At 38.9% G+C, this 21,644-nt stretch overlaps 2 protein-coding genes across 4 annotated transcripts in view; one reads left to right on the top strand and one right to left on the bottom strand.

The window, feature by feature from the left end:
* TLR5 (toll like receptor 5) overlaps positions 1–21,644 on the top strand; it is a 566,717-nt gene that overhangs the window by 520,811 nt on the left and 24,262 nt on the right. The gene's annotated exons all lie outside the window — the stretch shown is intronic.
* Positions 1–21,644, bottom strand: part of MIA3 (MIA SH3 domain ER export factor 3) — a 62,473-nt gene that overhangs the window by 25,621 nt on the left and 15,208 nt on the right. For all 3 annotated transcript variants that reach the window (XM_049868000.1, XM_049868001.1, XM_049868002.1), the window contains exon 6: positions 19,799–19,935. In XM_049868000.1, coding sequence (XP_049723957.1) covers positions 19,799–19,935 — 137 coding nt within the window. The remainder of the gene's footprint in view (positions 1–19,798; positions 19,936–21,644) is intronic.

Here is a 21,644-nt window from a genome sequence, read left to right as displayed (position 1 = left end):
AATTTCTCTATGTATTACAAGTAGGGAAGCCCTTCCCAGTTTTGTTTCAAAATTCAGAAACAACAAATAAAAGATCTGTAAATTTGATTACTTAAAAATAAAAAACTGTTGCCCAGCCCCCTTCCAAAAAAACACAAAATAAATTTGACAATGATAACCTGAGGAAAACATATTGGTGACATATTACTGAAAAAGGGTTAATATTCCTAAAATATAAAGGGCTTTACAAATAGAGAAGACAACAGCTAGCCAACCTCCAGAAAAATGGGCTGAAGAAATGAACACATAGCTCTCAGGAAAGAAATGCAAATGTCTCACAACCTTATGGAAATATGCTCTCCTCTGCTGATAATAAAAGAAATGCAGATTAAACCTACGCTGAGATACCATTTCTCACTTACACTGGTAACATCCAAGCATTTAACAACATACTCTGTGGGACAGAGACTGTAGGGGAAACAGGCATTCTCATACATTACTGCTCTGGAAGTGCAGTGGTTAAGCGTTCAGCTGCTAACCAAGAGGTCAGTGGTTTCAACCCACTAGTAATTCTGCAGTAGAAAAACCTAACGATCTGCTTCCATAAAGATTACAGCCAATAACATTATGGGCATTTTGATCAAAGATGCTATAAAACCAAAACCCGTTGCTGTCGAGTTGATTCTGACTCATAGCGACCCTATAGGACAGAGTAGAACTGCCCCACAGAGTTTCCAAGGAGTGCCTGGTGGACTTGAACTGCAGACCTTTTGGTTAGCAGCCATAGCACTTAACCTCTACGCCACTAGGGTTTCCAAAGATGCTATAATAAGGGTTTCCAAAGATGCTATAGAAGAACCCTAATCAAAGGGGGGGAAATGCGGAACAGAATTTCACATTCTCATGGATGCTAGACTTTCTGGAGCCATGGGGGCCGGATGAACCCCTGAAATTATTGCCCTGAGATAATCTCCAAAACTTAAACCAACAATGAAACTAGTTCACGGGACTAACAGCCCACATGAACAACAGCCTCATCTACCCTGAGACCAGAAGAACTAAATGGTACCCAGCTACCACTACCGACTGTTCTGACTAGGGCCACAATAGAAGGTCCTGGATAGAAAGGGAGAAAAATGTAGAACAGAACTCAAATTCCTAAAAAAGGCCACCAGACTTACTGGACCATTAAAGACTAGAGGAACCCCCAAGACATTCACCCTAAGATACCCTTTGAACTTGGAACTGAAGCCACTCCTGGTGGACGCCTTTCATCCAAATAATAGCTTACAAAATAAACAATATCACCCGTGAATACTGTGGTCCCTTTAACAGTCAACTATATGAGACCCAACTGTCAACATCTACCCTAAAGCAAAGATGAGAAGGTGAGGAGGAGCCAGGAAACTAGATTAATGGAAACAGAACAAACAGAATGGAAACGATGAGAACACTGACACATTGTGAAAAATGTAACCAATGCCACAGAACAATTTGTACAAAAATTATTAAATGGGGACCTAATTTTCTGTGTAAACTTCTACCTAAAACACAATATTGTTATAAAAAAAGTGGAAAAAACAAAAAAAACTTAAACCAGACATATTTCCTTAAAAAAACCAAACCTGTTGCCATAAAGTCAATTCCAACTCATAGACACCCTGAAGAATAGAGTAGAATTGCCCCATAGGGTTCCCAAGGAGCGCCTGGCAGATAACGGAGGAAGAACTCAGAAAAGGAGGGTGAGAATGGTTGCATGACTAGAAGAATGTAATCAATGTCACTGAACTGTACATGTAGAAATGGTTGAATTGGTGTATGTTTTGCTGTGTATATTCTCAACAACAACAATAAAATAAATAAATAAATCCTATTGAGCACAGTTCTACTCTGAAACACATGGTTACCATGACTCAGGAAATGGACTCCACGGCAAGGGTTTTTTTTTTTTTTTTAAGTTATTTAAAAAAAAACCCAAAACCAAACCTGTTGCTGTGAGTTGATTCTGACTCACAGTGACTGTATAGGACAGAGTAGAACTGCCTCATAGGGTTTCGAAGGAGCAGCTGGTGGATTTGAACTGCCGACCTCTTGGTTAGCTGCCCTAGCTCTTAACCTCTGTGCCACCCAAAACCAAGAACCCACTGTTGTCGAGTCTGTCTCCACTCCTAGGGACCTCCCAGGGTTTCCAAGGCTGTAAATCTCTACAGAGGCAGACTGCCACAGCACTCTCCCTCGGAGCCACTGGTGGTTTCAGACTCCCAAGCTCTGGTTAGCAGTCCATTGCTTTAACCACTGTACCACCAAACCAAAAAAACCAAACCATTGCCATCGAGTCGATTCAGACTTAGCGACCCTATGGGACAGAGTAGAACTGCCACACAGAGTTTCCAAGGAGCGCCCGGTGGACTTGAACTGGCTGAACTTCAGGTTAGCAGCCGCAGCTCTTAACCGCTATGCCTCCAGGGTTTCCACTGCAGCACCAGGGCCTGCTAATTATTCTAAGTGAAAGAAGCCAGTCACAAAAGGTCACATGTTATGTCCATTTATATGAAATACCGCAGAATAGGCAAATCTAGAGACAGAAAGTAGAGTAGTGGTTGCCAAAGGCTGGGGGAAGGGAGAAATGGAGAGCAGCTCTGATGGGTATGGAGTTTCTTTTGGGGTGATGAGGAGATTCTAAAATTAGATAATAGTGATGATTGTACAATTCTGTGAATATGCTCAAAACCACTGACCTGTATACTTTGAAAGAGTGAATGTTACAGTATGTGAATGATACCTCCATAAAGTTGTTATTAAAAAAAAAAAAAATTACAGCCAGGAAAACCCTATGGGGCAGTTCTACACTGTCACATGGGGTCACTAGGAGTCCACAGCACTCACCACCAACAACATACACAATGATACAATTGCTGTGAAAGGGAATTTGGCAACATTTCTAAAAATTACTTTGTATTTACCTGCTGACATAGCAATCCTACTTCTGAAAATCTATCCCAAAGATACTGGCAAAAGGTTGAAAAGATACAAATAAAACTATGTGATTCCAGCATTATTTGTAGTTAACAAAAGACTGGAATAACCACAATGCCATCAGTAGAAGCCTGTTTGAATAAACCAAGAAATACTAAGAAGCTATAAAAAAGAAATAAAATAATTCTATATAAGGCTAGGGTATAATTTCCAGAATATATTGTTAAAAAATCAAGGTGGAGAAACGTATACGCAGAATACTACTTTTATCTAAGAGTGTGGGAGGAGGCGATGAATATATTTTTTAACAGCTTTTTATTAAGGTAAAACTGACATGCTAATGAAGAGTGAGCTAATTATATCAGGTGGACACTTGAGACTGTGTTGGCATCTCCTGTCTGGAGGGGGGATGGGAGGATAGAGAGAGTTGGAAGCTGGCAAAATCGTCACGAAAGGAGAGACTGGAAGGGCTGACTCATTAGGGGGAGAGCAAGTGGGAGTACGGAGTAAGGTGTATATAAACTTATATGTGACAGTCTGACTTGATTTGTAAACGTTCACTTGAAGCTCAATAAAAGTTAATAAAAAAAACTGACATGCAATCAGCTACATATATTGAAAGTGCAAATCTGATAAATTTTGACACATGAATACATCTGTGGAACCATCATCACAATCAAGATAATGAATATATCCTTCATCTCAGAAAATTTCCTCATCTCTTGATCCAACCCTTTTGCCCCTCACTTTCCCCTTCCATCCTCAAGGCAGGCTTTCTATAGTTTGCATTTCCTAGAGCTGTATGTAAATGCAGTAGTACATGATGTATTTTTTCTGACTTCTCTCAGCAAAATTGCTTATACCAATAGTTGATTCTTTTTTTTATTGCTCAGTAGCAATCCATTGCTTCCATATACCACAATGTGTATATTCGTGTGTTGGTGGACTTTGGAGTATTTTCCCAGTTTTTGGTTTTTACAAATAAAGCTGCTATGGACATTGGTATACAAGTCCTTCCATTACCTTATAATTTATTTTCTCTTGGATAATGGCTTAAGGCCAGTAATGGCTGAATCATATTCATATGGCATTGTCTATGTTTACCTTGCTAAGAAACTGAGTGTTTTCTAAGGTGGTCGTACCACTTTACATCCCCTTCAGCAATAAGCAACATCATGATAAATGGAGAAAATACTGATGTTGTCAAGGATTGCATTTTACTTGGATCTACAATCAGTGTCCGTGGAAGGAGCAATCAGGAAATCAAATGACATATTGCATTGGGCAAATCTGCTGCAAAAGACCTCTTTAAAGTATTAAAAAGCAAAGATGTCACTTTGAGGACTAAGGTGTGCCTGACCCAAGCCATGGTATTTTCAATTGCCTCATATGCACGTGGAAGCTGGACAATGAATAAGGAAGACTGAAGAAGAATCGATGCCTTTGAATTGTGGTGTTGGCGAAGAATACTGAATATACCATGGACTGCCAGAAGAACGGACAAATCTGTCTTGAAAGAAGTACAGCCAGAGTGCTCTTAATAGCAAGGCTGGTGAGACTATGTCTCACATATTTTGGACATGCTATCAGGAGGGACCAGTCCCTGGAGAACATCATTTTAGGTAAAGTGGAGGGTCAGCAAAAAAGAGGAAGATCCTCAACGAGATAGGCTGACACAGTGGCTGCAACAAGGGGCTCAAACACAGCAACGATTATGAGGTCACCAGGTGTCAGAACCAACTCGAGGACAACTCACAACAGCAGTGTATGAGACTTCCAGTTACTCCACAGCTTCTCCAACACTGGGTATAATCAATCTTTTAATTTTAACCATTCCAATGAATGTGCAGGAGTTATTCACTGTGGTTTAAATTTTTATGTCCCTGACATCTAATGGTATTCAGCATTTTTTTTATGTGCTTATTTGAAATCTATATTTTCTTTGGTAAACTGCCTGTGCAATTTTTGCCCATTAATTTTACTGGGTGTTTTCTTATTAATGGGTTTGAGAGTTCTTTATATATTTCAGATACACGTCTCTTGTCAGATATGTACTTTGCAGTAATCCCATCCCAGTCTAGCTTTTCTTTTCATTCACTTAATAATGCATTTTGAAGGACAGAAGTTTTCATTCTGATAATATCCAGATTTATTCAATTTTTCTTTTATGACTCACACTTTTGGTGTCAAATCTATGAAATCTTTGCCTAATCCAAGTTTACAGAGATTTGCTCTTATGTGTTCTCCTAGAAGTTTTATAGTTTTACATTTAAGTCTATAACCCATTTTCAGTTAATTTTTGTATAGGATATTCAGTAGTTCCAGCAACATTTGCTGAAAAGACTTTTCTCTCCACTTAATTGCCTTTCCACTTTTGTCAAAAATCTGTTGTCCATAACTCATAAAAAATCCAATGCTGTCGAGTCGATCCCAAATCATAGCAACGCTCTAGGACAGGGTAGAACCGCACCATAGGGTTTCCGAGCAACAGCTGGTGGATTTGAACTGCCGACCTTTTGGTTAGCAGGTCCAGCCCTTAACCACTGCGCCACCAGGGCTCCATTGTCCATCTGTGTGTGGATCTATTCCTGGACTCTCTCTCCTGTTCCACTGATATGTTTTCTATCTTTACACCAATACCACGCTATCCTAATTACAGGAGCTTTATAGTAAGTCTTGAAATGAGATAGTGCTTCGGTTATTCTAGGTCCTTATATTTAAGTCTTTAATTTCTATCAGCAGTATTCTAGAGTTTCTAATGTATAGGTCTTGTACATATTTTGCCAGATTTATCCTTAAGTATTTCACATTTTTTTACTATTATACATAGAAAAACATTTTGAATTTTAATTCGATGGTTCATTGCTAGCATATAGAGAGATAATTGCTTTTACGTGTAATGTTTATCTGGCAGCCTTACTAAACTCACTTATTCTAGAAGCTTTTTTTAAAATAGATTTCCAACAGATTTTATGCACAGATGTACATGTTATTTGCATAAATAAATATAATTTTAAATCTTCTTTCCAATCTGGATGCATTTTGCTTCTTTTTCTTGCCTTAGTACCCTTGTCTGTTGCTTTCCTGCATCCCAGTACAAGGCTGAATAGATGGGGTGAGAGTGGACACCCACGTCTTGTTTCTAATCTTGGGAGACAGCATTCTATCTCACCACTAAGTATGATACTAGCTGTAAGTTTTTTCACAGAGGCCATTTTAAATTCCCTTCTATTCCTAGTTCGCTGGCAATTTTTAAATCTGTAATTGATTTTGGATTTTTTTTCACACGCGTTTTCTGTGGCTACTGAGATGAACATATGGATTTTATTTTTTAGTTTGTTACTGTGGCAAATTACATTGACTAATCTTTGAATGTTAAACCAACCTTGCGTTATTGGGATAAACCCTACTTGGTCATAATATGTTACCCTTTTCTATATTGTTGGATTTGATTTGCTAAAGAGTTCGTATTTCACTGCTAACCTAAAAGTTGGCAGTGCCATGGAAAAAGGCCTGGCGATCTGCTTCTGCAAAGATTACAGCCAAGAAAACTCCATGGTACAATTCTATTCTGTAACACACGTGGTAGCCATGAGTTTGAATTGTCTCAACGGCACTGAGTTTGTTTTTTTGGTTTTGGTTCATGACAGATACTGGCCTGTGGTTTTCTTTATTACATCTTTGTCTGGTTTGCTGTCAATAATAGTGCTGGCCTCATAAAATGAGTGGAGAGTTATTTTCTCCTGTTCAATTTTCTAGAAGAGTTTGTTTAGAATTAGCATTATTTCTTCCTTATGTGTTTAGTGGAATTCACCACTGAAGCAATCTGGGCCTGGAGTTTTCTTTATGGAAAGTTTTTAAATTATAAATTCAATTTTTTTTAATATGACGAGGCTATAGAGGTTATCTATAGTATTTCTTTTTGAGTGACCTTTTGCAGTCTGTGTCTTAAATGGAATTTCTACATTTCATCTAAATTGTCATTAATTGGCATAAGTTGTTCATAAAATTCTCTTACTATCCTTTCAATACCTGTGGAATCTGTAGTGATTGAATCTCTCTGATGATATTGGCAATTTGTTTCTCATCCTCTTTTCCTGATCACTCTGGCTACAGGTTAATTAATTTAGTAATCTCAAAGAACCAGCTTTTGGTTTCCTTGATTTTCTCTATTTTTGTTTTTTATTTCATTAATATATGCTTTGTGTGTATGTGTGTGTATGTTAGGTGACGAATCAGTTCCAACTCATAGTGACCCGCCGTGCAACAAATCAAAACATTGCCCAGTCCTGTGCCATCCTCACAATCTTTGCTATGTTTGAGCCCACTGTTGCTGCCACTGCATCAGTCCATCTCGCTGAGGGTCTTCCTCTTTCGCTGACCCTCTACCTTACCAAACATGATGTGCTTCTCCAGGGATTGGTCCCTCCTGATAACATGTCTAAAGTATGTGAGACGAAGTCTTGCCATCCTCGCTTCCAGGGAGCACTCTGGCTCTACTTCTTCTTAGACAGATTTGTTCTTCCTTCTGGAAGTCCATGGTATATTCAGTATTCTTTGCCAACACCATAATTCATGCCTTGGTGTTTTTCTTTTGGGGTCTATCCCATATGGGGTTCGTTCAGCTTCTTGGATGGTCAGTTTTTCATCATTCATGACATTAGGGAAGTTTTCTGTCAGCAATTCTTCAGTGATGCTCCGTGTGTTTTCCACTTTCTCTCCCTGCTCTGGAACTCCAGTCACTTTCAAGTTTTTGCTTTTGACTGTATCCCACATAATTCTCGGGGTTTCGTTATTTTTCTTCGTTCTTTTTTTTTTTTCTGAGCTTTCCTCAAACAGAGTTGTATCCAAGTGTTTGTCTTCAATTTTGCTGATTCTGTCTTCCGTCATTTCAGACCTGCCCCTCGGCCCCTCTATGACACTATCCATTTCTGAAATCTTGTTTACCTTTTGCATTTCTAATTGTTGTTTTTGTATGATTTCTAGTTGTGAACTTATTTTGGGACTTTGTTGCTGTATCATTTTCCTGAATTCTTCCATTTTTTTGGTCTGTATTTTCTATGAATTTGTTAGCCTTTTCCATAAATTTGTCTATTTTTTCCTGATTTTTGTCTGCTTTTTGCTTCAACTCTTAGATTGTTCTGAATATTAGAGATTTGAATTCTCTGTCAGGTAGTTCTAGTGCCTTTTCTTCTACTAGGAAGTCATCTGGTGTTTTATTTTGGACGCCTACTGGAACCATCCTGTACTGTTTTTTTAATATGTTTTGATATTGTCTGCGGTCTTCAGGACATTCAGTAGTTTTCTTTGTTTCTTGATTGTAGATTTGTTTGTTTCATCCTGCTTTTTTTTTCTGAGCAAGCGGGCTGTGTGTTCTTTGTTATTTCCTCATCTGTAGTCACTTTTCACCTCCTTGTCCAATGGGCGGGGCCAGTTACTCAGCTGTGGGCCAACACCATAATTCAAAGGCATCAATTCTTCTTCAGTCTTCCTTATTCATTGTCCAGCTTTTGTATGCATATGAGGTGATTGAAAATATTGTGGCTTGGGTCAGGTGCACCTTAGTCCTCAAAGTGACATTTGCTTTTTAATACTTTAAACAGGTCTTTTGCAGCAGATTTGCCCAATGCAATACGTCATTTGATTTCTTTACTACTGCTTCCATGCTTGTTGTTTGTAGATCCAAGTAAAATGAAATCCTTGACAACTTCAGTCCTTTTTCCGTGTATCATGATGTCGCTTATTGGTCTGGTTGTAAGGATTTTTGTTTTCTTTACGTTGGGGTGTAATCCATACCGGAAGGCTGTCGTCTTTGATCTTCATCAGTAAGTGCTTCGCTTTCTGAAAGCAATGTTGTGTCATCTGAGTACTGTAGGTTGTTAATGAGTCTTCTCCAGTCCTGATGCCATGTTTTTCTTCATATAGTCCAGCTTCTCGGATTATTTGCTCAGCATACAGATTGAATAAGTATGGTGAAAGGATAGAACCCTGACACACACCGTTCCTGATTTTAAACCACACAGTATCCCGTGATTCTGTTCAAATGACTGCCTCTTGGTTTATGCTTTAATATTTACTATTTCCTTTCTTCTATTTACTTGTGAATTTATATGCTCTTCTTTTTTTAGGTTCTTACAGTAAGGTCATTGATTTGAGATCTTTCTTTTTTTTTAGTATAGGTAGTGCTATAAATTTCCAAGTAGTAGTTTAGTGGCACTGCATAAATTTGACGTGTTTTAATTTCCATTCAGCTCAAAATGCTAATCTCCCTTTTATTCTTTGACTTGTAACTTTTTTAACTATGCATTTAATTTTAAGATATTTGGAGATTTTCAAGAGATCTTTGTGTTACTGACTTCTAATATAATTTTATTGTGACTAGAGAACATACTCTATATGACATGACATTAATCCTTTTATATTTATTGACACTTATAGCCTAGAATATGGTTTATCTTGGTAAACGTTCCATGTACACTTGAAAAGAATATGTATTTTGCTCATACCTTTTAGATCCTTACTGATTTGCTGCTGATTTAGTCCATCAATTATTAGAGAGGTATTAAAATCTCCAACTATAACTGGATTTATCTGTTTTTTCTTGTATTTTTGTCAATGTTTCCTTCATGTATTATGAATGTCTGTTATTAAAACATAAACACTGAGGATTGTTTGCTTGAATAAGTGATTCCTTTATCACTATGAAGCAACTTTCTTTATCCTGCTACTATTTTTTACTCAGGAATCTGCTTTGGTGTTAAGCCACTCCAGTGTTCTTTTGACTAGTGTTAGCATATAGCATGTAATGTATTTTTCGATCTTTTACTTTTAACTTTGTTGTGTCTTTTTATTTAAAGGATCGTTCTCATAGGCACCATCTAGTTAGGTCTTGCTTTTTTTAAATCCAGTCTGACAATCTCTGCCTTTTAATTGGGGTATTTGGACAATTTCCATTTGATCATGTGATTACTGATCTGGTTACGTTTAAGTTTAGCACCTTCCTTCTTTTTTCTATTTGTCCTATCTGCTCTTTGTCCCCTTTCCCTCTTATTCTGCCTTCTTTGGGAGCAACTGAGTCTCGTGATGATTCCAGTTCATCTCCTTTGTTGGCTTATTAGCTGTAACTCTCTATTTTGTTATTTCAGTGACAGCTTTATACTGTACATCTTTAACTTATCACAGTCTGCCTTGGTATCACGCCACTTCATGTGTGTAAGAACTTTACAATAATATACCACTGTTTGTTTCCTAGCTTTTTGTTATTGTCATACCTTTTACTTTTACATATATTCTAAACCCCACCCTACATTGATAATATTTTTCTCTAAGCAGGCAATTAACTTTTAAAAATATTTAACTAATAAAAAAATAATTTTTATATATTTACCCAAGTAGTTACCATTTCCAATGTTCTTCATTATGTGTAGCTCCATATTTCCATCTGTTATCAATTCCCTTGTGCCTGAAAGACTTCCTTTAGCATTTCTTGGGTGCAGGTGTACTGGTGATGAATTCTTTCCGCTCTTGTGTGTCAGAAAAAAATCATTACACCTTCATTTTTATAAGACATTTCACTGGGTATGATATTGTGGTTTGACTTTTTTTTCTTCAATATATTAAAGATATTATTCCACTGTATTTTCCTGTGCCTTGTTTCCAACAAGAAATTGGTGTCACCCTTATCTTAGTTCCTCTGCACATAATATATCTTTTTCTCTGGATGCTTTTCAGATTGCTCTTTACCACTTGTTTTGAGCAATTTGATTATAATGTGCCTTGGTATAGTTTTCTTTTTACTTCTTGAGCTTGAGTTTCCCTGAGCTTCTTGGATCTGTGGATTTATAGTTTTCATCAAATCTGGAAAAACCGTAGCCATTAATTTCTTCAAATATTTTTCTAAACACTCTTCTTCTCTTCTTTCCTACAGGGACTCCAATTATACATATATTAGGCTGCTCGAAAGCATCCCACAGCTCACTGATGCTCTTTTCATTTTTCTTGAGTCTTTTATCTCTATATGCTTAATTTTGGATCACTTCTATTGCTATGTCTTCAAGTTCACTGATCTTTTTACTTCAATGTCTCATCTAGCATTAATCTCATCCACTGTATTTGCCATCTTGGGCACTGTAGTTTTTACCTTTAGAAGTTTGATCCAAATTTTTTTTATTTTCCATGTCTCTATGTAGCTTTTTTTAACATTGGGAATATCGTAATAATAACTGCTTTAATAGCCTTGTCTAAATCTAACATTTCTGTTGGTACTTAGTTGGTTTCAACTGGTTTGTTTTTCTCCTTATCATGAGTAGTTTTTTCCTGCTTCTTTGCACGCCTGGTAATCTGACTGGATGTAAGACATTGTGAATAAATATTCTTGAGCTTTGTTCTGGGACGCATTTAAGTTACTTGGAACAGTTTGATTCTTTTAAGATTTGTTTTAAGGGTTACTTGGAGGCAAGACCACTGAAGCATTTAGTATCAGGCAAAACCCTGTGAGCATTCTACCCAATTCCCCTAGAATTACGAGGTTTTCCAGATACTATTCCAAGCCCTGTGTTAGGGCCTGTTCCTTCTGATGGTTTCCCTGGTCTTCAGTAGTTTCATCACATTCATGTGCTGATCAATACTATTCTGAATACTTGAAGGGGACCAGAGAGAGCTCTCTGTAGCTCAGCTTTCTCCTCTCTGATATTCTGCCCCTTGAACTGCAGCTACCTTGTCTCCCTGGACTCTCAGCTCCATCTCCTCAACTTAGGATGTCTGCTAGACTCCACTTAGGTTCTCCCTTTCTGTGCCCTGGCCTGGAAGCTCCTCAAGGCAGTTAGCTGGGACAGTTGTAAAGCTAGCCATGTTTGTGCCCCATGTCTCAAGAAGTCTAGTCCTTTATTGCCTAATGTCCAATATCTTGAAAACTGCTGTTACATTTATTTTGTCTGTTTTCTTTTATGTTGCCTGTTTCAGTTGGGATGGTAAATCCAGTATCTATAAATCCATCTTACATGGATGCAGAAATCATTTGCTTATTTTTTAATGATAGGATACATAATAAAATTAATTTCAAAAGTTACCTATAGGGGAAGGTAACAACAGGTGAATGGTATTGGAAAAAAGCTAGACTTACGTGGATATCCCTTATTTTATAGATTTGACTTTGGATCTTGTAAATATGTTAATTATAAAACAAAAAGTTTAAAAGCGCAATCCCTAAAAACTGAAAGCAAAAATAAAACAATTAACTGTGCATTGAGTAGCTGGGCAAAACCAAACCCAATGTTGTTGATTCGATTCCCACTCATAGAAACCCTATAGGACAAAGTAGAACTGCCCCATAGAGTTTCCAAGGAGCGCCCAGTGGATTCAAACTGCCAACCTTTTGGTTAGCAGCCAAACTCTTAACCACTACGCCACCAGGGTTTCCAGATAGCTGGCAGCACCATAGAAAAGAACTGTAGCAGACACACCCTCATGGCATATGGCTTAAAGACAAAAGGAACTGCAAAACAACCTTACAATAGTTTCAATAACATATTTTTGGTGGCAGTGTTGATATTTGTTATTTTTAATACTGTTGTGTAAATCCCGTAAAGTAAGATGATTACATTGATGTCATTAAAAACTGGGATTCCCAACATAAAAGAACGAAAATACAAACATTATATGAGGATAAGTAGAACCGCTGTAGCATCAACTGGAAGAAGTATCCATATGGCATCATGACAAATTTTCACATAAAAAAAAAAGCCACATATTTCCTAGCTTTATCCTCTGAAAAGCCCTCAAAATAATGGCCAACTCAATAGCAACAAGCAACCTCAGTACCCAGAATGTAGACTTTAAATACCACTTTTCATTAAAAGGAACCACGGCTTGTTAGAGAAATGGCTCCATCAAGATCTGGGCAGGAGATGAACAAGATGAGCTAAGGCCATCTTGTTATACTAGAAAATAAGGAATTATCGATGACCACTAGGTGGTGTCGAAAGGGCCCAGAAGCCAACGTGAAGAGGCTCTCCCACTAGCCAAAAATGGGAGAAGCTGAGTATCATTAAGACTAAAACTCACCAATTTTTAAATCCATGAGATCATGATTCTCAGAAAGGAGTTAGAAAAAAAGACCCTTTGGTCATCTTTGGAACATGCTAGGAAGACAACTAATTATTTCAGAAACTGTTTAAATAAACTCTATGGGGCAGTTCTACTCTGACCTATGGGGTCGCTTTGAGTTGGAATCGACTTGACAGCAACGGGTTTGGTTTTCGTTTTTTTTGGGCGGGGTTTAAATAAAGGGAAAGAGTCAAGCATCTGTCCTGTCTTGACTACACAGATCAAATCTCAAGGTAAAGAATAAGCGATTATAAGTTTTTCTTTGTGGAATTATTCCAGCCTTTTAATGAAAAAGGAAAAATATAATCAGAATATCACCATTTTGCAACTTGTAATGTATTAAGCTCAATATCATCAGTCAGGAGAAGGCCAGGGCCTGACTGTGGAATAGACCATCAGTTGCTAATATGCGAGTTGAAGTTGAAGCTGAAAAAAATTAGAACAAGTCCACAAGAGCCAAAATATAACCTTAAGTATATCTCACCTGAATTTATAGACCATCTCAAGAATAGATTCGATGCAGTGAACACTAATGAACTGAAGACCAGACGAGTTGTAGAGTGACATCGAGGACATCATACATGAAGAAAGCAAGAGGTTATTAAAAAGAAAGGCCAAAATGGATGTCAGAAGAGACTCTGAAACTTGCTCTTGAACGTCAGGTAGCTAAAGTGAATGGAAGAAATGATGAAGTAAAAAAGCTGAACAGAAGATTTCAAACGGCAGGTCAAGAAGACAAAGTATTGTAATGATATGTGCAAAGACCTGGACTTAGAAAACCAAAGGGAAAAAACATGTTGGTATCTCTCAAGCTGTAAGAACTGAATTAAAAATTCAAGCCTCAAGTTGCAATATTGAAGGATTCTGTGGGTAAGATACTAAACGACACAGGAAGTATCGAAGGTGGAAGGAATATACATAGTCACTGTGCCAAAAAGAACTGGTTAACATTCAATCACTTTGGAGGTAGCATGTGATGAAGAACCAATAGTACTGCCCAAGAGACAGAAAGGGCAACATAAATTAGAGACTACATCAGCCTGAGACCAGAAGAACTAGATGGTGCCCGGCTATAACCGATGACTGCCCTGACAGGGAACACAACAGAGAGCCACTGAGGGAGCAGGAGAGCAGTGGGATGAAGACCCGAAATTCTCGTAAGAAGACCAGACTTGATGGTCTGACTGAGACTAGAAGCACCCCAGTGGTCATGGTCCCCAGACCTTCTGTTAGCCCAAGACAGGAACCATTCCCAAAGCCGACTCTTCAGACAGGGATTGGACTGGACAGTGGGATACAAAACAATACTGCTGAAAAATGAGCTTCTTGGATCAAGTAGACACATGAAACTATGTTGGCATCTCCTGTCTGGAGAGGAGATGAGAGGGCAGAGGGGGTCAGAAGCTGGCCAAAGGGACACTGAAAGAGAGAGTCAAGGGAAGGAGTGTTCTGTCTCATTAGGGGGACAGCAATTAGTAGTATATAGCAAAGTATATAAATTTTTGTATGAGAGACTGATGTGTAAACTTTCACTTAAAGCACAATTAAAAAAAAAAAAAAGAACCAATGGCACTAAAGAAAAAAGTCCAAGCTGCACTGAAGACACTGTCAAAAAACAAGGCTCTGGGAATTGACGGAATACCAAGTGAGATGTTTCAACAAACATATGTAGCACTGGAAGTGCTCACTCATCTATGCCAGGAAATTTGAAAGACAGCTACTTGGCCAACCAACTGGAAGAAATCCATATATATGCCTATTCCAAAGAAAGGTGATCCAATAGAATGTGGAAATTATTAAACAATATCATTAATATCACACACCAGTAAAATTCTGAAAATCATTCAAAAGCGACTGCAGCAGTACATCAACAGGGAATTGTCAGAAATTCAAGCTGGATTCAGAAATGGATGTGGAACCAGGGATATCATTATTGATGTCAGATGGATCTTGGCCAAAAGCAGAGAATACCAGAAAGATGTTTACCTGTGTTTTAATGACTACGCAAAGGCATTTGACTGTGTGGATCATAACAAATTATGGATGACATTGCAAAGAATGGGAATTCCAGACCACTTAATTGTGCTCATGAGGAACCTGTACATAGATCAAGAGGCAGTCGAAAAGAGCAAGGGGATACTGCGTGGTTTAAAGTCAGGAAAGGTGTGCATCAGGATTGTATCCTTTCACCATCCTTATTCAATCTGTATGCTAAGCAAATAATCCAAGAAGATGGACTATATGAAGAAGAATACAGCATCAGGATTGGAGGAAGATTCATTAACAACCTGCGATACCAGATGACACAACTTTGCTTGCTGAAAAATGAAGAGAACTTGAAGGACTTACTGATGAAGATCAAAGACAACAGCCTTCAATATGGATTACACCTCAACATAAAACAAAAATCCTCACAACTGGACCAATGAGCAACAACATGATAAACAGGAAAAGGTTGAAGTTGTCAAGGATTTCATTTTACTTGGATCCACAATCAATGCCTATGGAAGCAGCAGTCAAAAAATCAAACAACATATTGCATTGGGCAAATCTGCTGCGAAAGAACTCTTCAAAGTGCTAAAAAGCAAAGGTGTCACTTCGAGGACTAAAGTGCGCCTGACCCAAGCCATGGTATCTTCAGTCACCTCATATGCATGCAAAAGCTGGACAATGAATAAGGAAGACAGAAGAAGAACTAATGCCTTTGAATTATGGTGTTGGTGAAGAACATTGAATATACCACAGACTGCCAGAAGGAAGAACAAATCTCTCTTGGGAGAAGTAGACCCAGAATGCTCCTTAGAAGCCAAGATGGTGAGACATCATCTCACATACTTTGGACATGCTATCAGGAGGGATCAATCCCTGGAGAAGGACATCATGCTGGGTAAAGTAGAGGGTCAGCGAAAAAGAGGAAGACCCTCAATGACATTGATTGACACAGTGGCTGCAACAATGGGCCCAAACATAACAATGATCATGAGTATGGTGCAGGACCGGGCAGTGTTTCGTTCTGTCGTACATGGGGTCACTATGAGTCGGAACCAACTCGATGGCACCTAACAACAACACAACAATGTATGAACTGATTTAGGCCATGTCACCAATGACTAGTAACATCATAAAAGAATATAAAGCTATTAAATGCCTCCTGGCAGGAGTCAACTACATCACCTATGAAGTATTCTTGCTAACCAAAACTGGATATGTATCGGACTACCAATTCCTAGAAATAGAAAGAGCTAGAGAAACATGTTAAACTAAACCATGAGGACTTAGCAAAATCCAGACCATGATACACTTGAGAAGACAAACAAACCTGTTTCTTCAATAAATATACTTCAATGAAAAATATAAGGAGAAATCTATAGACCAAGTAACTAGTATGAGACTTGCTCTCCCACTGTAAACAACTAGAAGATTGGACAAAATATATGAAAAAAACTTTATTCAGATAGAAAACAGCACACAACTGTGACCCCTGAGAGAAAGGTAATTAATGAGGTTTGTACCTAGGGGCACATTCTGGACCTCAGGGCAGGGAGGGAGAACTCAAGCCAAGTACAGCAATCTCAATCTCACTGAAAAGTCAGAGATCAGAGCTGAGGCAGACTAAGGTGCCTGAGATATGCAGGGAAGGATGCCAGAAAGATGGGCGCGATGAAGAAAAAGTTTCAGAAATCTGCAAAGGGGCCCCCTTGAGTCTTGGGATGAATTCAATGCAGCACAGAATCTCTGAGGATGAACAAAGAATGACTACAGGAGGGAAAAAAACACACACACAACTACCAGGAAGCTGTAAGCCGAACAATTCCCTTTGTTAACACAGAGCTGGGAGATATTTGTATTACCACCGCCAGTAAGAGTGGAGTGACCTTGCTGAACACGCAAAGCATTCAGGAGAGACCCCAGAAGAATCATATTTTAGTAGGAGAGCTATACTAACATTTGAGTAAAGAACAACTATATACATCCCTAACAAAGCTTAGAACAAGAGTAGGGAAGATCAGGCTGACGCATAAGTAACTTACCAGCTTAGCAAAATAAACAACACTTTATAAAGGAAGCTGCTGAAATCAGCACTCAAGAACACAACATTCACAGTGTCAAAGCATTCAAACAAAAATTACTAGACATGCAAAAAATACAGGAAAAAGTGTCCCATAACTAGGAGATAAATCAGTCTATAAAAAAAGACCAAGAAATGACAGGGCCAATGAAATTATCATAAAAAGGCTTTAAAAGAATTACATTAAAATATACTTAAGAATTTTTTTTAAATGAACATAGTGAGAAGAATGAAAGATAAAAAATCATAGAAGGTGGAACCTCTAGAGCTAAAAATACCAGAAGTGAAAAATTCACAGATGGGCTTAATAGATTAGACGGCCCCATGGGTTCATTATACTATACTCTTTTCTTTTCTAAGTCTGAATATTTCCTGATAAAACATTTAAAAACTTAAGGCTTAACTTCAAATATTTTAAGGATTATTATGTAGAAAAATAATTAGATTCAAAGAGATGAAATCATATGGAGGAAAATTTATTAGAGTCACTATAAAAATGAACCAGTCAATGGGGGAATGCACAGCCTCGTATGGTAGGTTAATCATACTAGCAATTGTTGATACACAGGCCTTATAACTACTTATCAGGGCTGTAGTAGAGGAAACTATTGCTATTTAATTGCCTCTAAGGTCTCTTTCAACCCCATGATTCCATTAACAATTGATCTATGAATCTGACTTCTGGTGACATTTTCTCAGTCAGGTCAGTACCCCACTACTCCCCCAACCCTATTAAATAATTATCTATACTACTTACTTGATATTTCACATAAACTATTTCATATATTCTCCATTCTTCCATATATTTGATATGCTCTCAAGCCTTTCAAAAGTCAGAACTGTTTTATATGTCTTAATCTTTTACTGCTAGCACAACACTCTGTACAGATTGGGTCATCAAAATGCTTTTTTGAGAGTACCTTACAAATGAACAGTTTGTAACATTGTCTTTTTCTCTTGCCATTGGTATCTGTGTCTTTCCCCACCTTCCTCCAATCAGAGACCACATCCTACACATTTATATCCCCCAACCCAAGGCTTTGTGCATATCTAGGAACACAATAAATAAAGAACTCCTGCCACATCTAGAAGCCACTAAATCTTTTTAAATGACGACGATTCATTCTGATAATCAAATTCCAAATTTTGAGACTGAAATTTAGTCACTGAAAATTTCATTATTCTAGTTATGCAGCTCATATATACCTTCACCTGGGTGGCTACCATCACCGTGACTATGAAGAAAACTGAAAAATGGTTTGGCTTTCCTCTGTCTTCCCCATCCTGGTGGCCCTTCTCCTGAGTTCCCCAAGTATTCAGTGTCTTTCTACTGCCCTCTGACCATCCGGAGGAGAAGTGGCAGGATATGAGAGCCTACGAAATGCCAGGTGCCATCCTGGACACTTTGTACATAGATTTTAATTCATTTAAGTCTTATAACAATTGGAGTAGGTATTATCTGCACGTCCCAGATCAAGAGGCTGAGGTACAAAGTTTAGTAATAGGCACAAGCTTCAAAAGAATGGATTTGGGATTTAAAACCTGATCTTCCTGGTTCTAATACCCTGCATTTTACAGAACAATAACAGCCAAAAGAAGCCTCTTTCCCACACAAGTCTTGAATCAGCTGAACCTGGAGTAAAAATATTTTTGTTGGCAAGAATACCTTCTCCATGACCCCAAGGGCAACTTGGCCTCCAGCTTGTATAAGGTTGCCCATTCTTATAATTTACCAAGAAAAATGTCCAATTTCAACAACCGCCACCAGGGGGAGCTAAGTCCTAAAAAGTTTACATAAACTTACAAACAGAATATATGTCTCATTTGGATCCTGGCTTCTTTAAAACAGCTAAATCTAAATAAAAACCGATTCCGTTTCTAAGAAACAAATCTGACCATATCATTTTCCTGCTTAAAACCTTCAAAAGATACTCACCCCTAACAGTCTAACACCATTTACCATGACACGTATGGTCGCAATGAGTTGGAATCAACTCGACGGCAACGGGTTCGGTTTTGTTTTTATGTTCTTTTTTATTTGCTCCTGCCCCCCTCCAGCACAGCACCCCCCTCTTACTCCAGCTACTCTTTAACACCACCAACTACTCATGCTTCCCCGAATAACCTTTTTACTTCATGCCTTTATCTCTCCACACACGCTATTTCTTCTGCCTCCCCCACACCTCCACAGCCCTTCTCTTCAACAGCATACTACACATCCAACTCCCGTTTGTTCTTCAGCTCTGCTCAAAACACATCCCAAGGAGCTTCCTCTCACACTCCCTGAGTATCCCCTCACCACAGAGGATCGGCGTCTTCAACATATCATTCCACCCTCAGGTAACCGCTTCTGTTTCTGCCTCTCCTACAGTACATGTCAAGCGAATGTCTTTATCTCCCTGCCGGACTCAGAGGTCCTGGAGGGGAGAACCACGTTTCACAGGTGTGAAGTGCCCAGCCCTGGTACACGGCGAATCCTCCTCAAGTGGGTGCTGAACGGAACTAAGAAGCCACAAAAGCCATACACTCATGTGTATCAGGAGCTGTCTTGAAAGGACCAGGAGTAATTTTCGGAAAGACATTTTACAGTCTTCACCCCGTGCTCAAAATCAGCTTAAAAACTATAAAAATCAACACCCTATCCAAAGAAACTGTATGTATCAAACTTACCGTCTTAGTTACACGAAACACGAAGGAATAGATGAAAAGAAGTGCCTTTTCTAGAGGTGTAGCACCAGCTGGCTCTTCAGCGTTTGTTTCTAGTTGCTTTTTTACATCAACAGGCGTGCCTTCTGTTGTAATTATCCCTAAAATTGAGGAGAAAAAACCGATGTTTTATTTTATATTTTATACGAAGAGTTGTTTTCCTTCAGTAAAAATATTGAGTGCCCACTAAATATCAGTCACTGTGCCTGGCAAGCGTGGTTCTCCTAAAGACATTTATATAGAGAAAAAAACTCGAATCCCAATTAGAGCCATTTTACCCGTCAACTGTAAAATGAACATGTACCTCCATCCTCCCTACCCCCAACCAACCTCCCCCCCATCACCTCCCGGCAATGAAACTGCTATCCAAACAGTAATTACTCATGGGCATTGAGAAAAATGGAATTTCATGCTTCCTCCGTATAGACATAGTCACATCTAGCAAACATTGACTTAGAGCTGGGGAAGCACTATAGTGGTAACCTCAAGAAAAAGCAAGAGCCTCAGGTGGCAGACTTGCGGGTGGGACGCTCCAGTGCTCAGCAGTGTCTGGCCTGTGGCAGGCACTAGACAGTCACTTACTGGGTGGACCAGTGACCCTACAGGAAAGAGAACATGGTAAACGGCAGAGGTGAGGGCCCGGCTTGGCGGCTCTGTGAAAGAGGTCAAATTCTAGGTATACATGCCTTAAAAGGATTTCAACCCAGGTGCTAGGGAGGAGATTTCAGCCTGACTCATATGAGTCTGGGGCATGTTTTGTGAACAGCTGGGAGTCTCACATGAAGAGTGCCTGAGATGCATGCAGGGACATTTGAGAGGATTAGCCTGTAAAAGTCCTTTAGGCCATTTTGTGGTGGACTTTAAATGGGAGAGCAAAGAATTTGTTTTTAATTATGTATGCAGAATCCTTCCTAGACCTCAAAGTTTTTAGGCAAGAGAATAACAAGCCTTAAAAAGTGCATGGCTCATCTTCAGCAAGCAGAAGTGTTTTATGAGCTAAACATGGTCAGAAGTAAAGAGTATATGAAGGCAGTGTCCTCAGGAGCCTGGAAGACCTGATACTGTCATTCCTTGTCACATCAGCTGCATTCATCTCCCTGCTGTGGCTTCTCTGATACTTAGGGGTGCTGCCAAGCCTTGCAGGTGTTACTGGGTAATGCTTTACCTGCTTATAGACCATAACCTCTAGAAAACACAAAAATAGTGACCATGTCATCAAGTCACCATAATAGACAAAAACACAATTGGCTATTCTGCTGATTTACTAGTAAAATGAGAATGAGGTTCACAAACATTAGAAGGCTTCTGATACCATTATTGGGGTTGTATATCCATTTTAGGAGCCCTGGTGGCACAGTGGTTAAGAGCTACAGCTGCTAACCAAAAGGTCAGTAGTTCGAATCCACTAGCCATTCCCTGGAAACCCTATGGGGCAGTTCTACCCCATCCTGTAGGGTCACTGTGTGAGTCGGAATCAACCAGTTGGCAATGGGTTTGGTTTGGGGTTATATCTATTTTAAAATGTTTAATAAACAACCTTCTCAAATCCAATAAAATGAGATGCTGTCCCTCTAGGTATTTCCTGTGTGCTGCGAGTAGGTGCTGTTGACAGTGTCAGTCTGCAGCAGACTATTTCCTACTATAAAGTTCCCTACTGCTGCCTTTAACCTTACAGTGTAATATTGTTGTTAGCTGCCGGCAAGTCAGTTTGACTCATGGCGACCCTACATGTGCAGAGTAGAACTGCTCCATGAGGTTTTCAAGGCTTTGACCTTTTGGAAGCAGATCACCAGGCCCGTCTCCTGAGGAG

This window comes from Elephas maximus, chromosome 24, assembly GCF_024166365.1.
Source record: "Elephas maximus indicus isolate mEleMax1 chromosome 24, mEleMax1 primary haplotype, whole genome shotgun sequence".
Lineage (NCBI taxonomy): Eukaryota > Metazoa > Chordata > Mammalia > Proboscidea > Elephantidae > Elephas > Elephas maximus.
Note: the sequence above shows the minus strand (reverse complement) of the source record. Positions and strands in the feature narration are given on the sequence as shown.